Source organism: Stenella coeruleoalba (assembly GCF_951394435.1).
Source record: "Stenella coeruleoalba genome assembly, chromosome: 20".
NCBI classification, from domain to species: domain Eukaryota; kingdom Metazoa; phylum Chordata; class Mammalia; order Artiodactyla; family Delphinidae; genus Stenella; species Stenella coeruleoalba.
The window spans coordinates 56,375,034-56,394,509 of record NC_137166.1 but is presented as its reverse complement, the minus strand read 5'-3'; the positions used below and the strand labels follow the sequence as shown (position 1 = coordinate 56,394,509).

Below are 19,476 nucleotides of genomic sequence, written 5' to 3'. Positions count from 1 at the left end.
AAGTTAGTTTCTTTTTCTCCTGTTACTCTGTCTTGAGTCAATTGTATTATTAGTCCAGCCACAAGAACTCAAGAGGGGGAGGGGAGAAATTTCCCTCCCCTCCCCCCAACAGTCTCCAGAGTCATGGAGGTCACAGTCAAATAAATGACCCTTACAGTAAACAAGCAAATAGAAATAGAGTACAACATTCATAAAATATAATACACTGTGATATAAGAATATTCTGATCATTCATCCATTACATCACAAAAGGTGGGTTGAGAGAGTTTCGTGCAATTTAGATAATGTGTTTTGTATCACATGATTTAAACCATAAGAAGAGTACAGATTCACATTTATATCTCTAGGGATATTCAAAGTTAGAATCTTCCTTTGGAGCTCCTGAAATTTTGCATCACAGGACTGTGGAGCAGTTGATTGGGAAAGACATGCCCTACATAGATGTCATGATTAGAGGAGTCCCCATTGGGTTTCAAATGTAAACACCAAACCCATATTTCCTCTGAATTGTAAGCGATGATTTGTAACTGAGCTGCTTTTCACGTGGGCAACTCAATGTTGGGCACTTTACACTAGGGGGCAACAGAGATTTATTACTTAGCTAAGGAAGACAAAGTGTTCTCTGGAGCAATACCAAGGAAATTATCTAATATACAAACATGCCACTTTGAACAATGTTTTCTGATATGCTCACTTTGAATCGAGTTTTAATCTGTCCCACAAACAGAATACAACCAGAGACATGATCCAAACTGAGCTTGCATTGTTAGCTCACCTTGGCCTTGGAACTGAAGAATGACTTGGGAAAGAGTTGAATGGGGAGGGAAGGTTTAGAAACATTGTTATTTCTCATTCTTTACTTGTCCTTGCCTAGATTTATTTCCTGTCTATGGTGATTGATCCCAGTTGATGATAGATTGTTCCCTTCTTGCTGACGTCAATCCAAACTTTTCATTTTAAAAAATCTGCTGTTTTCCTAACATGCTTTTGAGATGCAATTGTTTCTATATTGTTCACCTATGGTTGTTAACAGATCGTTTTTGTACTAATTTTAAATGTCAAAACTAATCTCTGTTTTTTCAAGTTAAACTTTATAATTGTGGACCTTAAAGTTGAATAGAAACTTAATCTTCAATAAACAAAATTGTAAAGGAAAAATAATCTGTTTTCCTGATTCCGTTTTGTTGCCTATCTCTGTTCTCCTGTAACTCACGGAGCTTCTTTAAGACGATGACTTTGAATTCTCCAGCAGGCTGTTGGTAGATCTCCATTTCTCTGGGATCGGTCACTAGGGCTTATTTCCTTCATTCGATGATGTCCTGTTTCCCTGATTCCTCGTGATCTTTGTAGCCTTGCGTTGATGTCTGCACTTTGGGAAGCAGTCACCTCTTCCAGTCTTTATGGACTGGCTTCAGGAGGGAAGGACCTCCAGCAGACAGCCCGGCTGGAGATTCTGGGGGTCCCTCCTGGAGGGGATGTTTAGGATTGTGTGTCTTCCCTATATGCCACAGTGATCTCGGGTGGCCTCAGCCTGCAGCAGCTCCAAGCAGGATTTCGGATCCTGGCCACAGGCTGAAGTCAGGCCATGCCAGAGAGAGCACTGAATCCTAGTCACTAGACCAGTGGCCAGTGACGAGGCCCTGGCCCATATGGCTTTGGAGAAAATGAATTTCCACAAAGAAACGGAAAGTAGTGAAACAAGTAAAGTGTTTATTAGGAGGAAAAAGAGTACATATGAATAGGCACACACGGGTGGACTCCCAGAGAGAGTCGCGCCCTTGTGGTAGTTTGAATCACTTATATGGGGCATTTCTTCCGGGTTTCCTCTGGCCAGTCATCTTGCTTTGCCTGGTTCTGAGTCCGTACTTGGTTTATCTCAGGGTCCTCCCCTGCCTGCGCGTGCATCTCTCAGCCGAGGTGGGTTCTTGCGAAGAGGCCTATGGGTAGGCTGACATCACCCGCTTTTTGACCTCCAAGGAGCCTTTCTGCGCATGTGTAGTCGGGAAGGTCTCCTTGACCTCGAGAATGAGAAATATGCGGTGTCTTACCTGGCCAGGGCTCAGCTCCTTCTCTTCATCTTGGACTATCTGTCCACAGGAGACAGAGTCCAGCTGCTCAGCCTGGGGCCCGTCTATCTCCTGCCTCAACAGGGCTGTGTCAGGTGTGTAGCACTACCAGCCTTTCCCCAGGGCACTGCCCCAAAGTGCTGGGGCGATGGGTACCAGCTTCACCCCTTTCCCTTCTCCTGACGGACCAGCCTCAGGACCGGGTGTCTCTCTCGGTTCTGCAGGGTCAAGCCAGTCCATGAGGTCTGTGCCATCCGTGGGGGTGCCCAGGTGGTCCTTGAGACCCTCGAGCGGGTTGCTGCCATCCTTACCCCATTTCTTTGATATTAGCTCTCCCCAGGCCACAGCCACGTGGGTTTCCTCACATTCCGTGTTTGAGGAGACAGAAGCAGGTCTGTCGGGCAGCGGGTCTCAAAGGCTGGAGAAGCCAGCCCCTCACTTTGCTTTCTCTTTCCCCACTGGGTGAGAAGGGCTGGGGGTAGGCGGCTCAGCACTGAGATGTGGCAGCTTTGGAAGGGGTGATGCGGGCAGGGTGAGGTTGTTCTCATCCTGTCCAACGTGGCTGAACTTGGATTCCGTGGTCCATGGGGGGACTGGAACTGCCTTCCTGGCTTCCAGAGCCCTAACATTATTATCATCCGGGGACAGGGCCTCCTATTTCACCATCCTGCTGACATCACTCCCACACTGCCCTTTATGCTGTAGCAGAAGCTAGTTGAGGCACCCCCATTATGTCAGCCCTTATTCAGCCCTTATTCTTGCCACCCATCCAACTGGTCTCCTGTAGACTTTTTTTTTTTTTTAATAAATTTATTTATTTATTTCAGGCTGTGTTGGGTCTTTGTTGCTACGCGCGGGCTTTCTCTAGTGGCGGCGAGTAGGAACGGGGTGGGGGGGGCTGCTCTTCGTTGTGGTGTGCGGGCTTCTCATTGCGGTGGCTCCTCATTGTAGAGCGTGGGCTCTAGGGGCGCAGGTTTCAGTAGTTGTGGCACGCGGGCTCAGTAGTTGTGGCTCGTGGGCTCTAGAGTGCAGGCTCAGTGGTTGTGGCGCTCGGGCTTCTCACTGCGGTGGCTTATCTTGCTGCGGAGCACAGGCTCTAGGCACGCAGGATTCAGTAGTTGTGGCACACGGGCTTAGTTGCTCCACGGTGTGTGGGATCTTCCCAGACCAGGGCTCGATGTCCAGCCAGGGAAGCCCCTGTAAACGTTTTTAATTTTTCCCTTCCCTTTCTTGCTTAGCTGCACTCTGATAGTGACTGCCCTCTAGCTAAAGTTGTACTGTGCACCTGATGTTTACTCCTCCAAGACAACACTACCTAGCACTCCTTTCCTTTGTGGGCATTCTTCATTCCAGAAAGAACATCATGGAACGATAACCTTGAGGACCACCAGAACCTGTTCCGGAACCACCTGACGCCAGCCCTAATAATCCCAATGTCTCCAGAAGAAAGAAGAATGAAGACCACATCAGCCCCGACCCTTATCTACAGCTCTGTTTTCCACCCTGAAATTATAAGACCCCTTCCTATTGCCCAGGAATCAAGGCACAGTTTTGAGGGCCTTAGCCTGCTGTGGCCCCCTTTGCCTGGCAAAGTAATAAAGCTACTCTTTTCTACTCCTCCAGGTTCTGTCTCTGTGTTTCTATTCGGCAGCAGTGAACAGAGGCCGGGTTTTTGGTGACATTTACAACCCTGATGAATCCATCTGAGGTCACTGTCTCCACTGCTTTTTGCGTTAGTGGCACTTTTCAAAAGGCACCTAATTCCACAGTCCTAAGAGTTACTGTTCCCCCTGTAACAATCACATTCCAGAGATTCTGCACATGACAGATCAGCCCTTTCCACCTGTATCCCAACACAGTAGTGAAAACCTTAGCAGGGGACTTCCCTGGCGGTCCAGTGGTTAGGACTCCGCGCTTCCACTTCAGGGGTCACGTGTTCGATCCCTGGTCAGGGAAGTAAGATCCTGCATGCCGCGTGGTGCACCAAAAAACACAAACAAACAAAAAGCCCTTAGGATTTGCCCTGGGATAATATGCCAGGGTCTGTCTGTATGTTCTCCACTGCTAGTATTGGGGTCCTCATTGGTGTCTGGCTGGTAAGTGATCAATTCCAGAATCCCATCTTCACAGTTTTATTCCTAGGATGGCTTCTGGGGTTAAGTTTCTTGAGTTGGGTTTCTTAGAAACAGCTTGAAATGGGTGCTTTTGTATAAATGATTCAATGAATGAGTGTGCTCTGAAAAGGAGTGAGGCCAGCACAACCCGGCAGGGGTGAGTGGTGGGTCTTGGGGAAGAAGCCAAACACAGATGTGGTTTGTTCTCGTCCCCCAGAGAGCTTGACAACAAAGCACACCACGAATCTGCTCCTTTCCTAGCACAAGGTGTTAGTCTTTAATATTTATCTCTGCAAGTCATTTGCTGGGTGCCGTTTGTTTTTCGGAAAGCCTAATCTTCCAGGAAAGATGTCTCTCGTTTTGCTCAAAGCAATGTTGCAGATAAGAGGGCACCTGCAAGCCCTCAGCAGGCTCCCTCACAGCGGCTGGAGCATAAGTGCGTCGGTGTGGTGATCTGAACAAGGTATCCCCTACAGAAACGTACACGCTAAACTCTGAGTAGTTACTAATTATGAGATGCCAAAGATACAGAGGGAAGATATGATTGGGGAATGGCTACAGAAGAAGAGGTAAGTATATTAATATATGTAATGTTCTGTGGTGGACTTTCATATACTCACCAACATGGGAAAGTATTCACTTTTATTTTTTAACAGGTTAGAATTCATATGAGGTTTAAAATATTGTTTTCTTTCTTATTCTGTGTGTTTGAAATATTATATAACTTTTTGCAGCTGGCATGGCTTACAGTTAATAAGGAACATGATTCTTTTGTGTGTGTGTGTGCATGTATGTGTGTTCCATTAAAACTTCATTTATGGCACTGAAATTTAAATTTTATATGACTTCCACCTATTATGAAATAGTATTCTTAGAACATGGTTATTTTCAATGAACCACATATTGAATTGTAGGATTAAAATTTGCTTCCTATGAGCGTGCTCGAACACAAGAACATCAGGAAATTCAGCATTTATATCTGATCCAGGAATATAAGGCCATTATTCCCATGGGAATAGGTCTTGAGCGAGCCCAGCCATCTTTTCCTGGTATATTTTGTCAAAGGCTTCACTCTGGGCCACTGTAAAGTGACTTTTCCAGTCCCCAATGATTCCTGTCAAATATACAAAAAAATAAGTCCAGATCAGGTTTATAAATAAGGTCTCAAGACTTCACTTCAGCGTCTTCTGTGTCTGTCACCACTGCCAATCTGTCACGGACACTGAACTGGAAATTGCAAGGCAATATAACCGAGTGGTTAAAAGTTTCTTGTCCAGAGTCCGACGGCCACTGGTTTTTGGTAGTATATTTGAGTCTCCACTTTGCAATCTGTTTATATTGTGAGGTTTGAATAATCACAAAAGGCAACCACAACAGTAATAACACCTAACCTACATGAAGTAATTTCTCATATGCCAGGCATTGTGTTAGGATATTACATGTATACCTCATTTAACCAGCCACACATTTCTTTAGGACAGTGGAGGTTCTTTTCTCCTATGCTGCTCTTACCCTGGGTCGTGTAGGTAGATATGGTGTACTTGTGATTGATTGCTACCCCCAAATCATGCCTTCTCTTTCCTTTCTTTTTATTTTATTTTTTATTTTTTAAAAGTCTTTATTGAATTTGTTACAATATTACTTCTGTTTTACGTTTTGTTTTTTTGGCCACGAGGCATGTGGGATCTTAGATCCCCAGCCAGGGATCGAACCTGCACCCCCTGCATTGGAAGGCAAAGTCTTACCCACTGGACCACCAGGGAAGTCCCTTTCCTTTTATTGTTAACTCTCCACCCTTGAATATCACCGCAAACAGCACTACCCAGTGTTTTGTACCTTGCAGTTTTTTCTACCTCGAATGCTCTTCCCTTGGGTAACCGAGCAAACAGTCACATGTCATCTTTTCCTTGAGGTCTCCCCAGCCCCACTCTTGTACACTGCAGGTTGAAAATGGAAACCACCCACTACATGCCATCAACACCCTCATTCCTTCTGTGTCGTGAACATCTTTGGTCTTTCGTATAGGGTCTCAACAGAAGGTTTGGCCTGGAGCTAAGTCACATGTCTTTCCCCTCATTTTTCTTTTCCCAGGGTTTCTATTTGCCAGCTCCTTTTGGTGGAATAGATAATTCCCATTGTCAATACTTGTAAAGGGAGGGTCACTCCATGGGGCGAGGGACCACACCAGTGTTGTGAGCGGGAACTCTAACAAGAAAATGTGAGGGTGCTCTACACAACAACCAACACCTAGGACATGAGTGGGGACAGGGAAATACATTATTCATAGGCAGTGCTTCATCTTCACAAGTTTTCTTTAGGACCTTATAAATATCCCAAATCATTCCTTAAACTCTCCAAGTCAGGTGCCACTTTTGTGATTTTATAGACTCAAATATTTTCCTCGCCCCATATCTTAGTTTATCCACAGAAGCAGAGGAATTCTCTGTCCATTTCTTCCAGGTCCTAAAATTAGAAATGCTCAGGCATAAAAAAAGAATGAAATTCTGCCACTTGCAACAACATGGATGGACTTGGAGGTATTATGCTCAGTGAAATAAGTCAGACAGAGAAAGACAAACACTGTATTTTATCACTTATGTGTGGAATCTAAAAAATAATACAAATGAATGGATATGACAAAACAGAAACAGACTCACAGATATAGAGAACAAACTAGTGGTTACCAGTGGAGAGAGGAAAGGGGGGAGGGGCAAGATAAGAGTAGGGGATTAAGAGGTACAAACTACTATGTATAAAATAAATAAGCAACAAGGATATATTGTACAGAACAGGGAATGTAGCCATTGTTTTGTAATAATGTTAAATGCAGTATAATCTATAAAAATACTGACTCACTATGCTGCACCTGCAACTAATCACCTGCAACTAATATAATATTGTAAATCAAATATACTTCAGCTTTAAAAAATGCTCTCTTACCTTTTCTCATGAAACCTTTGCTTTGATCCATAAAGATATCAGGTGATCGGGAATAATTGCTATTGTATTATCTCTCATGGTCTTGAAGGATGCATTCTTGAGGACTGCATTCAGTTCTTCTGGGCTCAGCTTCTTGCCCAAGAAGTGGCTGAGCGTCTCTACACTAGCTTGTATGTCCTAGGATGAGAACCACAGAGAGTGGAAAGAAAATGACAATCGGGAAAAAGAGAGCAAACAGAGACAGCAGAGAGTGATGACCAGGAGGAGACAGAAAATAAGCGAAAGCAGGAAGAGGATGAGCTCGTCATGCTCGTCTGGAAATGTGCAGTCCAAGTGTGGGACAGAGGAGTGTTTATAAGAGACAGTCTATTTATTTTTTACTTTACTTTTATTTGTTTATTTACTTACTTACTTACTTATTTATTTTTGGCTGCGTTGGGTCTTCGTTGCTGCGCGCAGGCTTCTCATTGCAGTAGCCTCTCTTTGTTGCGGAGAACGGGCTCTAGGCTCATGGGCTTCAGTAGTTGTGGCTCAGGGAAGTTCTGAGACAGTCTATTTAAAGTTACGTTGGCCACGGGCTTCCCTGGTGGTGCAGTGGTTAAGAATCCGCCTGCCAATGCAGGGGACACAGGTTCAAGCCCTGGTCCGGGAAGATCCCACATGCCGCGGAGCAACTAAGCCTGTGAGCCACAGCTACTGAGCCTGCGCTCTAGAGCCCACGAGCCACGACTACTGCGCCCATGTGCCACAGCTACCGAAGCCTGCGTGCCTAGAGCCCATGCTCTACAACAGGAGAAGCCACTGCAACGAGACGCACATGCACCACAATGCAGAGTTAGCCCCCGCTCACCGCAACTAGAGAAAGCCCACACGCAGCAACGAAGAGCCAATGCAGCCAAAATGAAATTAATTAAAAAAAAATTTACGTCGGCCACTTTCTCTGGAGGTCAGCCAATGCTTCCTATGAATACTGACTATTCAATTCCTATCAGTCGGTCTGGGAATATGTAAATACTTTTGCCTCTATCCTGACCCTGCCAAGCCCCATCTGCCTTCCATACCCACCGGACACCGCCCCTGGGTTCCCAGATTGCTTCAGATTTTTGCCATGAAATCGTTGATAGCCCTCAGCATGTTACTAAACTCTTTGTCAGTGCCTGCATTAAATGTTGTAAAAAGAAATAAATGAGAAAATTGAAGAAAGAATGTGTACAACCTAAGGAGGTCAAAGAAGAAATGACCCCTCTTGATTTCCTCCCAGGGATAAGATCCGATTGAAAGGGTAGAATAGAAATATTAAAGAATGGATGAGAGAGTGGCATGGACTTATATACACTACCAAATGTAAAATAGCTAGCTAGTGGGAAGCAGCCGCATAGCACAGGGAGATCAGCTCGGTGCTTTGTGTCCACCTAGAGGGGTGGAATAGGGAGGGTGGGAGGGAGACGCAAGAGGGAGGAGATATGGGGATATATGTATATGAATAGCTGATTCACTTTGTTATACAGCAGAAACTAACACACTATTGTAAAGCAATTATACTCCAATAAAGATGTTAAAAAAATTAATTAATTAAATTAAATTGAAAGAATGGATGGAAGATAGACAGCCATGAGATGGAGCTAGAGAAAATGGTTACCTGTTGCAGCTCCTCATACGATATCACCAGGAAATTCTCTTTTCCTTTCATCTGCAGCCAGTTGTGGACATGGTCAAACCACGATCCATACAGCACTGCAAGAGAAGCGGAGAGAGAAGTACCTGGTTCACTCTCGTGGACCCCACCGCCCCGGCAATGCTGCCCGCTTGATGCACACCCTATGTGTCTGATGAGCAAGTGAGCAAAGCGGGAGGAATCCTTGTCCTTTCCTCTTCGTTGACGTGAGAAATAGAATTTCTGCCTTTACTGCCTGGATGGCCACCAGGTGGTGCCATATACAATGCAGTATTTAAGATGGGCATGTAGGGCTTCCCTGATGGCGCAGTGGTTGAGAATCCACCTGCCAATGCGGGAAACACGGGTTCGTGTCCCGATCCAGGAAGATCCCACATGCCGCGGAGCGGCTGGGCCCGTGAGCCATGGCCGTTGAGCCTATGCGTCCAGAGCCTATGCTTAAGATGGGCATCTATTTAAAATGGGTAACTAACAAGGACCCAGTATAGCACAGAGAACGCTGCTCAAAATTATGCAACAACCTAAATGGAAAAAGAATTTGAAAAAGAATAGATACATGTGTATGTATAACTGAATCACTTTCCTGTACACCTGAAACTATCACAACATTGTTAATTAACTGTACTCCAACATAAAATAAAAAGTTAAAAAAAATAATGTGTCACATCTACCTGTGATGAGATTTTTGAACTGTAAAGAGAATTCAGTTAGCAAATGAAAGAGCTAATTTTAAACTCCTTCTAATTTGGAGTCCATGTCTTTGTTCTTTCTGCTATGAATACAGTTTCTTTCCCCTATACCAGAAACACATGTCTTTTGTATGTCCTTCACCCATCCCAAACCTTTGGAACAGCACATAGTGTGGAAAATTTTTTTTTTTTCCTTTCACAATGTGCATTTGAGGAGTCGTAGGTCAAATGATCCTGTCACTTAGACATTGTTGAATAAGGCATTAGACACATGCAAACCTGTGTCTCTTCCCCTGAGATTTTTGGTCTTCATATCAAGAGTAAACTTTCCAGAGGAAAAAAAAAAGAGCAAACTTTCTGTCTCTCCTTGTATAACTGCACAATACTATATAAGTTCCCCAATTCAGGAATGGTCAGCTCTCTTTCATATCATGCGAACCAAACTAGCAGAAACCTATGTTGAGACCAAAAAAAAAGAAAAAGAAATTTTCATATTCTTTTCCATTGTGTTTTTTTACAAAATATTAAACATAATTCCCTGTGCTATACAGTAGGACCTTGTTGTTTATTTATTTTATACATAGTAGTTGTATCTGCTAATCCCAAACTCCTAATTTATCCCCCCAACTTTCCCCTTTGGTAACCATAAGTTTGCTTTCTATGTCTGTGAGTCTATTTTTGTTTTGTAAATAAGTTCATTTGTATCATATTTTAGATTCTACATATAAGTGGTATCATATGGTATTTGTCTTTCTCTGTCTGGCTTACTTCACTTAGTATGATCATCTCTAGGTCCACCCATGTTGCTGCAAATGGCATTATTTCATTCTTTTTTATGGCTGAGTAGTATTTCATCGTGTGTGTGTGTGTGTGTGTGTGTGTGTGTGTGTGTATCACATTTTTTTTGTTCAGAAGATGAAAATTTCAAGGAGAAAGGTGCAGAGATATAAGATCTTCTGTTTAATCCCATGGTTCCAGCTATTCCTACAGGAATATAGCTCGTTGAATTCTTATGTTGGATTCACTGAGACGTGCTTGAATTATTTATCCTGTTTAATTATAATTGCTTGGACTTCCCTGGTGGTCCAGTGGCTAAAACTCCATGCTCCCAATGGAGGGGACCCGGGTTCCATCCCTGGTCAGGGAGCTAGATCCCACATGCCGCAACTAAGATTTCCAATGCCGCAAATAAAAAGAACCCGCATGCCACAACTAAGACCCGGCGCAGCCAAATAAATAAATAAATAAATGTTTAATTATAATTGCTTGATCTGTTTTTTATGTTTAAGGTTGTTTGCAACTAAGGGTTTGGTATAATTAAATAGGAGAGATAGTTGTGTTTGACATAATTAGATGATAAACTCCAAGAAGTTAAAAAAACAAAAGGCAAGATTTTTCCCTACCTTGCAATAAAGACACCTAATTTTTTCTTACAAGTGTGGAGCAGGTTTCAGCACAGTCTCAATTATTACACTCCCAAATCCAATAGGGAAATTGAGGCTCCTAGAAGTTAGGTCCTCCTTCTGCTGAAAAAACAGCTAGTAAAATGTTGAACATTCACTGTCTGCACACGGACACTGGGAACGGTTTTTTTGTTTGTTTGTTTTTTGTTTTTTTTTTGGCCGTGCAGCTTGTGGAATCTTAGTTCCCTGACCAAGGATCGAACCCATACCCACTGCAGTGGAAGCACAGAGTCCTAACCACCGGACCACCAGGGAAGTCCCCACTGGGACCTCTTAAAGGAGGGCATTTCATCCAGGAACGTCCAAGATTGTGGCCAGGAGGAGCATGTTTGTGATAGGAAAAATTGTAGTAGTTAGTATGTTTCCTCTGTGGCTCTACAAGGGAATCAAATAGGATTCCAGAGCATTGGACAAGCTGACACAACCGAAACAGGTGTTTAAATTTTTTTGGCATTAAAGCCCTTTAAAAATATCTTTGATGGAAATCCAGATCCAAAATTTTAGAGTTTTCTTCAGAAATAATATTTTTTAATCAAAATATTGCATAAGTTAAATTCCAAGCTCTTGGGAATTCCCTGGCGGTCCAGTGGTTAGGTCTCCACACTTTCACTGCTGTGAGCGCAGGGTCGATCCCTGGTCGGGGAACTAAGATCCCACAAGCTATGTAGAGCAGCCAAAAAAAAAAAAAACCAAGCTCTTTAATACAATATTTAAGGTTGTCTCTGATGGTGACCAGGCAGATATTAGTTGCTTCTTTTATATATATCTTTATTGGAGTATAATTGCTTTACAATGTTGCATTAGTTTCTGATGTACAACAAATTGAATCAGCTATATGTATACATACATCTCCATAACCCTTCCGTCTTGAGCCTCCCTCCCACCCTCCCTAGCCCACCCTTCTAGGTGGTCACAAAGCATCGAGCTGATTTCCCTGTGCTATGTGGCTGCTTCCCACTAGCTATCTATTTTACATTTGGTAGTGTATATATGTCCATGCCACTCTCTCACTTCGTCCCAGCTTACCCTTCCCTCTCCCTGTGTCCTCAAGTCCATTTTCTATGTCTGAGTCTTTATTCCTGTCCTGCCCCTAGGTTCTTCAGAACCTTTTTTTTTTTTAGTTTCCATATATATGTGTTAGCATACAGTATTTGTTTTTCTCTTTCTGACTTACTTCACTCTGTATGACAGACTCTAGGTCCATCCACCTCATTTAGTTGCTTCTTTCTTATCGCACCCAACTCTCCAAATTTTACCAAACTCTTCTCTCCTCATGCCCTTTCCTGTACTTGTCCTCCGTCGTTGTTCATTGGTAGCCTACGCTACAAACTTTTCTCCACATCTCAATTTTTAAAATAGTTAGCAGTGGATTCTAGAGGTCACTCTGTAATAGAATGGCAACATTCCTTTTTTTTTAAGTTGAGTAGCATTTCATTATATATTTGGTGGCAACTTTATTTTTTGCTATTACAAGTAAGGATAATTTGAATAGTCTAGTAAATCCATCTTCTGCTTCTCCCCACCGCAACTTTTTTTTTTTGTATTTTTGCTAGTGTATTTTTTTCCACTGGAGAAAGGGGAGTTAAACATGAATGTGTAAATGTTAGAATGTTAGAATTTGCAAGATGACCCTACGTGGGTTAGTACTGTTATCCATGCCACCAGCAACATATGAGCGTGTTGGTCTACCCAGAGTCTCACCGCCACAGCGTGAGTCAAATGTTTTGAATGCTAGCTGTGCTACAGCAGAATGATAGCCACACAAAAGTGTCCACAGCCTGATCCCCAAGTCTCTGCATACGTTACTTTTCATGACAAAATGGACTTTGAAGATGCAATTAAATTCAGGATCTTCAAAGGGAGAGATTATCTTGGATTATCCAGGTAGAAACAACGTAATCACAGGTCCTTATGTGAGAGCGGAAAGAGTGTCAGAACCAGAGAAGGAGATGTGATGACAGCAGAGTGTGGAAGGATGTGGTCCACGTGCCAAGAAATGTGGGCAGCCTCTAAAAGCTGGAAAAGGCGAGAAGTGAATTCTCTCCTTGAGCCTCAAGAACAGAAGGTAACCACACCCGCACATTAATTTTAGCCCATACGGCATATTTTGGATTTCTGAACTCCAGAATGTAAGATACTTTTTTGTTTTATTTATTTAGTTTAGTTTAGGCCACGTCAGGTGGCTTGTGGGATCCTAGTTCCCTGACCAGGGATTGAACCCGGGCCCTCAGCAGTGAAAGTCCTAACCACTGGACCACCAGGGAATTCCCAATTTTCTGTTGTTTTAAAGCATTAAATTTGTGGTAATTTGTTACAGCAAGGAGAGGAAAGGCATACACTTTCCACTATGACAGATGAGAAACTGTATATCATTGTAGTTTGAATTCATACTTCTCTTATTTTGAGTGTGGTGAATTATCTTTTTATATGTTTATTATATTTAGAAAAAATTGGGGAGAACACAAAGCACATTCGCTAAGATTTCTGTTGTTAACAGGAGGGACTACAGATTTAGCGACATCTAGGTTTCGATTACAATGTAGTTGTTTAAATCATGGGACAGTAAGACCTGGGGATGAGACGCAGAAACTTCCCCATTCCACCTGGAGTCCACATTTTGCGTCAAACTCACCATTTCCTTGAAGGAACCGTTCCGAATATTCTTCAAATGATTCTGGCTCTCTGATAATCTTTACCATTTTCCAGAAATGATAACCGGAAGTAATAACATCTCTGGGATTTCTCATTACATAAATACACTTAAATTGTAAAAAAAGAGAAAATGAGAATAAATGTATCCATTTCCCTTGCTCCACGCTTTTCACACATGGAGAAAATGCCAACGCCCATTAAAGTGTCTGGCTACAATTTAGTCTTTAATTCATTTATTTAACAAAATATATTTAGAACCCACAATGTGCCAGACATTTAGTTAGATTCTATAGAAGGAGCAGTGTATAATATATGGATTGTTTCTGCCCTTAAGAACCTTATGATACATGGAATGATGGTCTTTAGAGTTTTGAGAGGCAGATGATGTTATTACATTTTGAAGAAGTCTGACTTTTATTGGGATTCTGCCCTATTCACTGCTATTCCTGGAATTTCATGTTCCAGGCCTCACTATCTTTTCCTAGGAATTTCTACGATATCAGTATTTCCCAGGTACTAATCAGACAGATGTGAATGGCCAACTGTATATAAGGGTTCGTTTATAATATTCAAAATGATGGCATGAATAAACTCATGCTGCTGTAGATGGTGAAACCTCAAGAGGAAACAAACTTTCAGGGTTCTCAAAACAAACTTTTTTTAAAAAAAAGGAACTAGTTTTATGTCAGTAAACCTGGGCTAGGACATGCTGGATCAAGTGTTATATCAGGTCATTTCCAATTCGGATCATTGCTTTACTCCACTGCGGTCATAATCTGAGCTGGGTAACACTTATATGTGGAATCTAAAATATGACACAATTGACACAAATGTTTAAAATCAAATGTCAAATCTAAAATATGACACAAACACACAAATGTTTCTCTTCTGTTCTTATTTACAGAACAGAAACAGACTCACAGACATAGAAAACAAACGGTTACCAAAGAGGAAGGCGGGGAGGGATAAATTAGGGGTATGGGATTAGCAAAGACAAACTACTATATATAAAATAGATAAACAACAATAAGCGGATTCTTAATCTACTTATTATATTTCTTAAAATAGATATAATTCATTGAGTATGCTTTAGGCTCTGATCTAAGCTAGGCTGTCAGTAAAAAATGTGGTCGCTACGGAAACTAACAAATTTTGTCTGTTATTGGTCTTTTTTCAAATGATCTATACATTCCTTTCGGATGTGGCTTGAGGTCATCTTAATCATCACATTCCTCCCAGCCCTTAGCACAGATGAATAAATCCTGCTGGTTTAAGCACACAAAAATGGAGCTTCAACGACATTGCACTATTTGTTCATAGACAAAATCTGGAGAACTGAGGTTCAAACCAGAATTTTCTGGCGTAAAGTCATAATCATTTTACAGAGTGTGGTCTTGGACTATTTTTTGTTTGTTTGCTTTCCTGTTTCATGTATTCTTTCATTCATTCAATATTTTCTTTCTTTATTATTTTATTTTACTTAGGTATAATTGACATACAACATTATGTTCGTTTCAGGGGTAAAGCATAATGATTCCAGATGATGACCACAATAAGTCTAGTTAACACTGGTCACCAGACATAGTTACAGAATTATTTTTCTCTGGTGATGAGAATGCTTAAGATTTACTCTTTCAGCAACTTTCCAATATGCAGCGTAGCATTATTAACTAGTGTCACCAGGCTGTACATCACATCCCCATAATTTATTTATTTTATAACTAGAAGGTTGTACCTTTTGACCTCCTTTACCCATTTTGCCCACCACCCACCCTCCACCTCTGGCAACTACCAATCTGTTCTCTGTATCTATGAGCTTTTTTTTTTTTAATTTTGGATTCCACATATAAATGAGATCAAGTGGTATTTATCTTTCTCTATCTGACTTATTTCACTAAGCATGAATGTCCTCAAGGTCTATCCATGTTGTCACAAATGGCTTGATTTCATTCTTTTTCATGGCTGAGTAATATTCCACTGTGCAGTTGACCCTTGAACAACATAGGGGTTGGGGGTACTACCCCCTACACGGTGGAAAACCCAAGTACTGCTATCTCTGCTTCAAAAGCAAAGGAACTGATACTCACCCAAGGGCAGGAAGTGGAAACAGTTTGGATAGAATCAGGACTCAAACCCTAATTCTTTTGATTCCACATATTGTGCTCTCTAATCAAACAGAAACATTTCCCCACACTTAGTTAATTTAAAAAGCAATAAAATGGGGCTTCCCTGGTAGTGCAGTGGTTGAGAATCTGCCTGTCAGCGCAGGGGACACAGGTTCGATCCCTGGTCCGGGAAGATAACACGTGCCGCGGAGCAACTAAGCCTGTGCACCACAACTACTGAGCCTGCACTCTAGAGCCCACGAGCCACAACTACTGAGCCTGCATGTCACAACTACTGAAGCCCATGCTCCTAGAGCCCATGCTCAGCAACAAGAGAACCCACCACAATGAGAAGCCCGCGTACCGCAATGAAGAGTAGCCTCCGCCCACCACAACTAGAGAAAGTCTGTGCACAGCAACGAAGACCCAACGCAGCCAAAAATAAATAAATAAAATAAATAAATTTATTAAAAAATAAAAAGCAACAAAATGAAAATACAGTACTATATTTATTGAAAAAAATTTTTGTATAAATGAAACTCACAGTTCAAACTCATGTTGTTCAAAGGTCAACTGTGTGTATGTATGTGTATATATACATATATATATATATATATATCTCACATCTTCTTTATCCATTCATCCATCAGTGGATACTTATGTTGCTTCCACATCTTGGTAATCATAAATAAGGCTGCATTGAACATGGAGGTGCATCTATCTTTTCAAATTAGTGTTTTCGTTTTCTTTAGATAAATACCCAGAAGTGGAATTGCTGGATCTAATGGTAGTTCTATTTTTAATTTTTTGATAAACCTCCATGCTGTTTTCCATACTGGTTGCGTCAATTTACATGCCCACCATCCAATATTTTCTTAAATCTCTATATTGTTTTAAGCATTCTGGTAGGTTGGTGTAAAATGGTAAAAAAAAAAAATAAAAAGTTACAAAATAAACCTGGTCTTCATAATCATGGTGATCACAGTAAAATAAATATACCTGACAATAAACAAGCAAACAAATAGAAACATAGTACAATATTAATATTATGAAAGACACTGTGATGTTAGAATATTTTGATCATACTTCCACGACCACATCCCATACGATTGTTTGAGGGAGTTTCATACATTTTTTCTTCTTCCTTTTATGTATTTATTCATTTTTGGTTGCACAGCAAAGTGATTCATATATATATATATATATATATATACATATATATATATGTATATATATATATATATATATATATATACACGTTTTCAGATTCTTTTCCATTATAGGTTATTACAAGATATTGAGTATAGTTCCCTGTGCTATACAGTAGGGCCTTATTGTTTATCTGTTTTACATACAGTCGTGTGTATCTGTTAATACCAAATTCCTATTTCATCCTCCCCTTTCCCCTTTGGTAACCACAAGTTTGTTTTCTATGTCTGAGAGCGTATTTCTGTTTTGTAAATAAGTTCAGTTTCACACAGTTTTGATAATACCTTCGGTGTCACGTTTTAAACTATAATCTAAGATGAGTGAAGATGCATATTTACAGCACAGGGTCACTCAATGTTAGGGTCCTCCTTTAGGGGTCCTGAGATTATGCCTCAGAGGTCTGTGGATCTATTAAGTGGGAAAGACATGCCCTAAATGATTTCACGATTAGAAAGACCCAGTGGGATTTCAAACATGTGTTCCAATCCTACATTTCTTCTGAAATACAGATGCTGATTTACAGTTGAGACACCTCCCATATGGTCATATCAATGTTGGGTACCTAGGGGTTGGGGGTGCAGCCAGGGTTTATTTAATTAAGGACCAAGTATTCTCTGGAGCAGCAGCAGGGAGATTGTCTGGTGTGTGCCACCATAGCTTGGAACAAGCTTTTCTAATATGCTCACTTCACTGAATCACATTTTTTTAAATTTATTTTTTTAATTGAAGTATAGTTAATTTACAATGCTGTGTTAGTTTCAAGTGTATAGCAAAGTGATTCAGTTATACATACATGTATATCTATTTTTTCAGCTTCTTTTCCCTTATAGGTTATTACAAAATATTGAGTATCGTTCCCTGTGCTATACTTGTTGTTTACTTATTTTATATATAGTAGTGGGTAACTGTTAATCCCAAACTCCTAATTTATCTCCCCCACCCCTACCCCTTTGGTAACCATAAGTTGGTTTTCTATGTCTGTGAGTCTATTTCTGTTTTCTAAGTAAGTTCATTTCATTAGTGTCATTTTTTAAGATTCCACATATAAGTGATATCATATAACGTCTGTCTTTGTCTGACTTAACTTCACTTAGTATGATCATCTCTAGTTCCATCCATGTTGCTGCAAATGGTATGATTTCATTCTTTTTTTGGCTGAGTAATATTCCACTGTATATATGTACAACATCTTTCTTTTTTTTTTTTGCTGTACACGGGCCTCTCACTGTTGTGGCCTCTCCCGTTGTGGAGCACAGGCTCCAGACGCACAGGCTCAGCGGCCATGGCTCACGGGCCCAGCCGCTCCGCGGCATGTGGGATCTTCCCGGACCGGGGCATGAACCCATGTCCCCTGCATCGGCAGGCGGACTCTCAACCACTGCGCCACCAGGGAAGCCCTGTACCACATCTTCTTTATCCATTCACCTGTCGATGGACCTGAGTCACATTTTAACTCTGTCCCTAAAACACAGGCCTTCAGGATAACCAAAGAAGTGACCCAAACTGACCTTGCCTCATTAACTCACCTTGGCCTTGGAACTGAAGAATGACCTGGGGAACAACTGAATGGGGAGATGGGAGACGTAGAATCATGGGTCTTTCTGATCCTTTATACATTGAAGCCCAGCTTTAGTTTCTAACCACATTGAATGCTCACTGCTGACAACAGATTGGACCCAGGCAGGATCCCCCTTGTTGCAGATCAGGTTGACGATCTCTGTCATCCACAAGGTTCCTGCACAAGGAAAAGGCGAGCGTTACCCACTTCAGCCTGATAATTAACCGCACCACCACATCTTACAGACACTGTGTTATTTCAGCCATGAAGCCCCTGCCCATAACTCCAACGGATGCTTTCATTTCTCACCTTACTCTTTCCCTTTCTTAAAAAAATATGTATTGACATAGCTTATTTAAAATTTTTCATTATTTTGAAAAGGAGTTAACTATAATAAAATTACTACAGCTCAGAAAATAAAGTTTTAATTTTTGTATGCAGAATTTCTCAAAATGTAGAATGCAAAATAGCTTCTATGGGAATAATCTAGGAATCTTATGTATCTATATATCATCTTACTGTTTCCCTTAAATGTATCTCACTGATTCTTCATTCTTTTTTATTTTTGAGCAGAGTTAGCTCTTTATTGTATTCTTGTTTTTATTAACAAAAGACAACAGATTGATCATAAGGGGATCAGTTCCTTTTAGATACGCATTTTTTTTGTTATTTTATTTTGCAAATGGTTTAAATCAGGGCTCAGCAACCTTTTCCTATGTTGGAGTATAGTTGATTTACAATGTTGTGTTAGTTTCAGGTGTACAGCAAAGTGAATCAGTTATACATACACATATATCCACTTTTTTTAGGTTCTTTCCCCATATAGGCCATTAGAGTATTGAGTAGAGTTCCCTGTGCTATACAGTAGGTCCTTATTAGTTATCTATTTTATATATAGTATCGTATGTATGTCAATAGGTAAGCATTTTAAAGCTTCAAGCAGTAGATGTCCAAATTTGGGTTAATTGTTAAATCTTTGAGGGAGAAGACAAAGTAAAGGATTAC

General features: G+C 41.1%; 1 protein-coding gene across 1 annotated transcript; it reads right to left on the bottom strand.

Moving 5' to 3' along the window:
* Positions 1-5,181: 5,181 nt before the first annotated feature.
* Positions 5,182-18,637, bottom strand: LOC307178496 (3-beta-hydroxysteroid sulfotransferase-like; the record flags this gene model as incomplete). Its single annotated transcript, XM_079906688.1, is given in 7 exon segments — positions 5,182-5,294; positions 6,326-6,427; positions 7,129-7,297; positions 8,760-8,854; positions 13,580-13,706; positions 18,440-18,502; positions 18,506-18,637. Coding segments are annotated over 7 exon segments (801 nt in total).
* Positions 18,638-19,476: the final 839 nt, after the last annotated feature.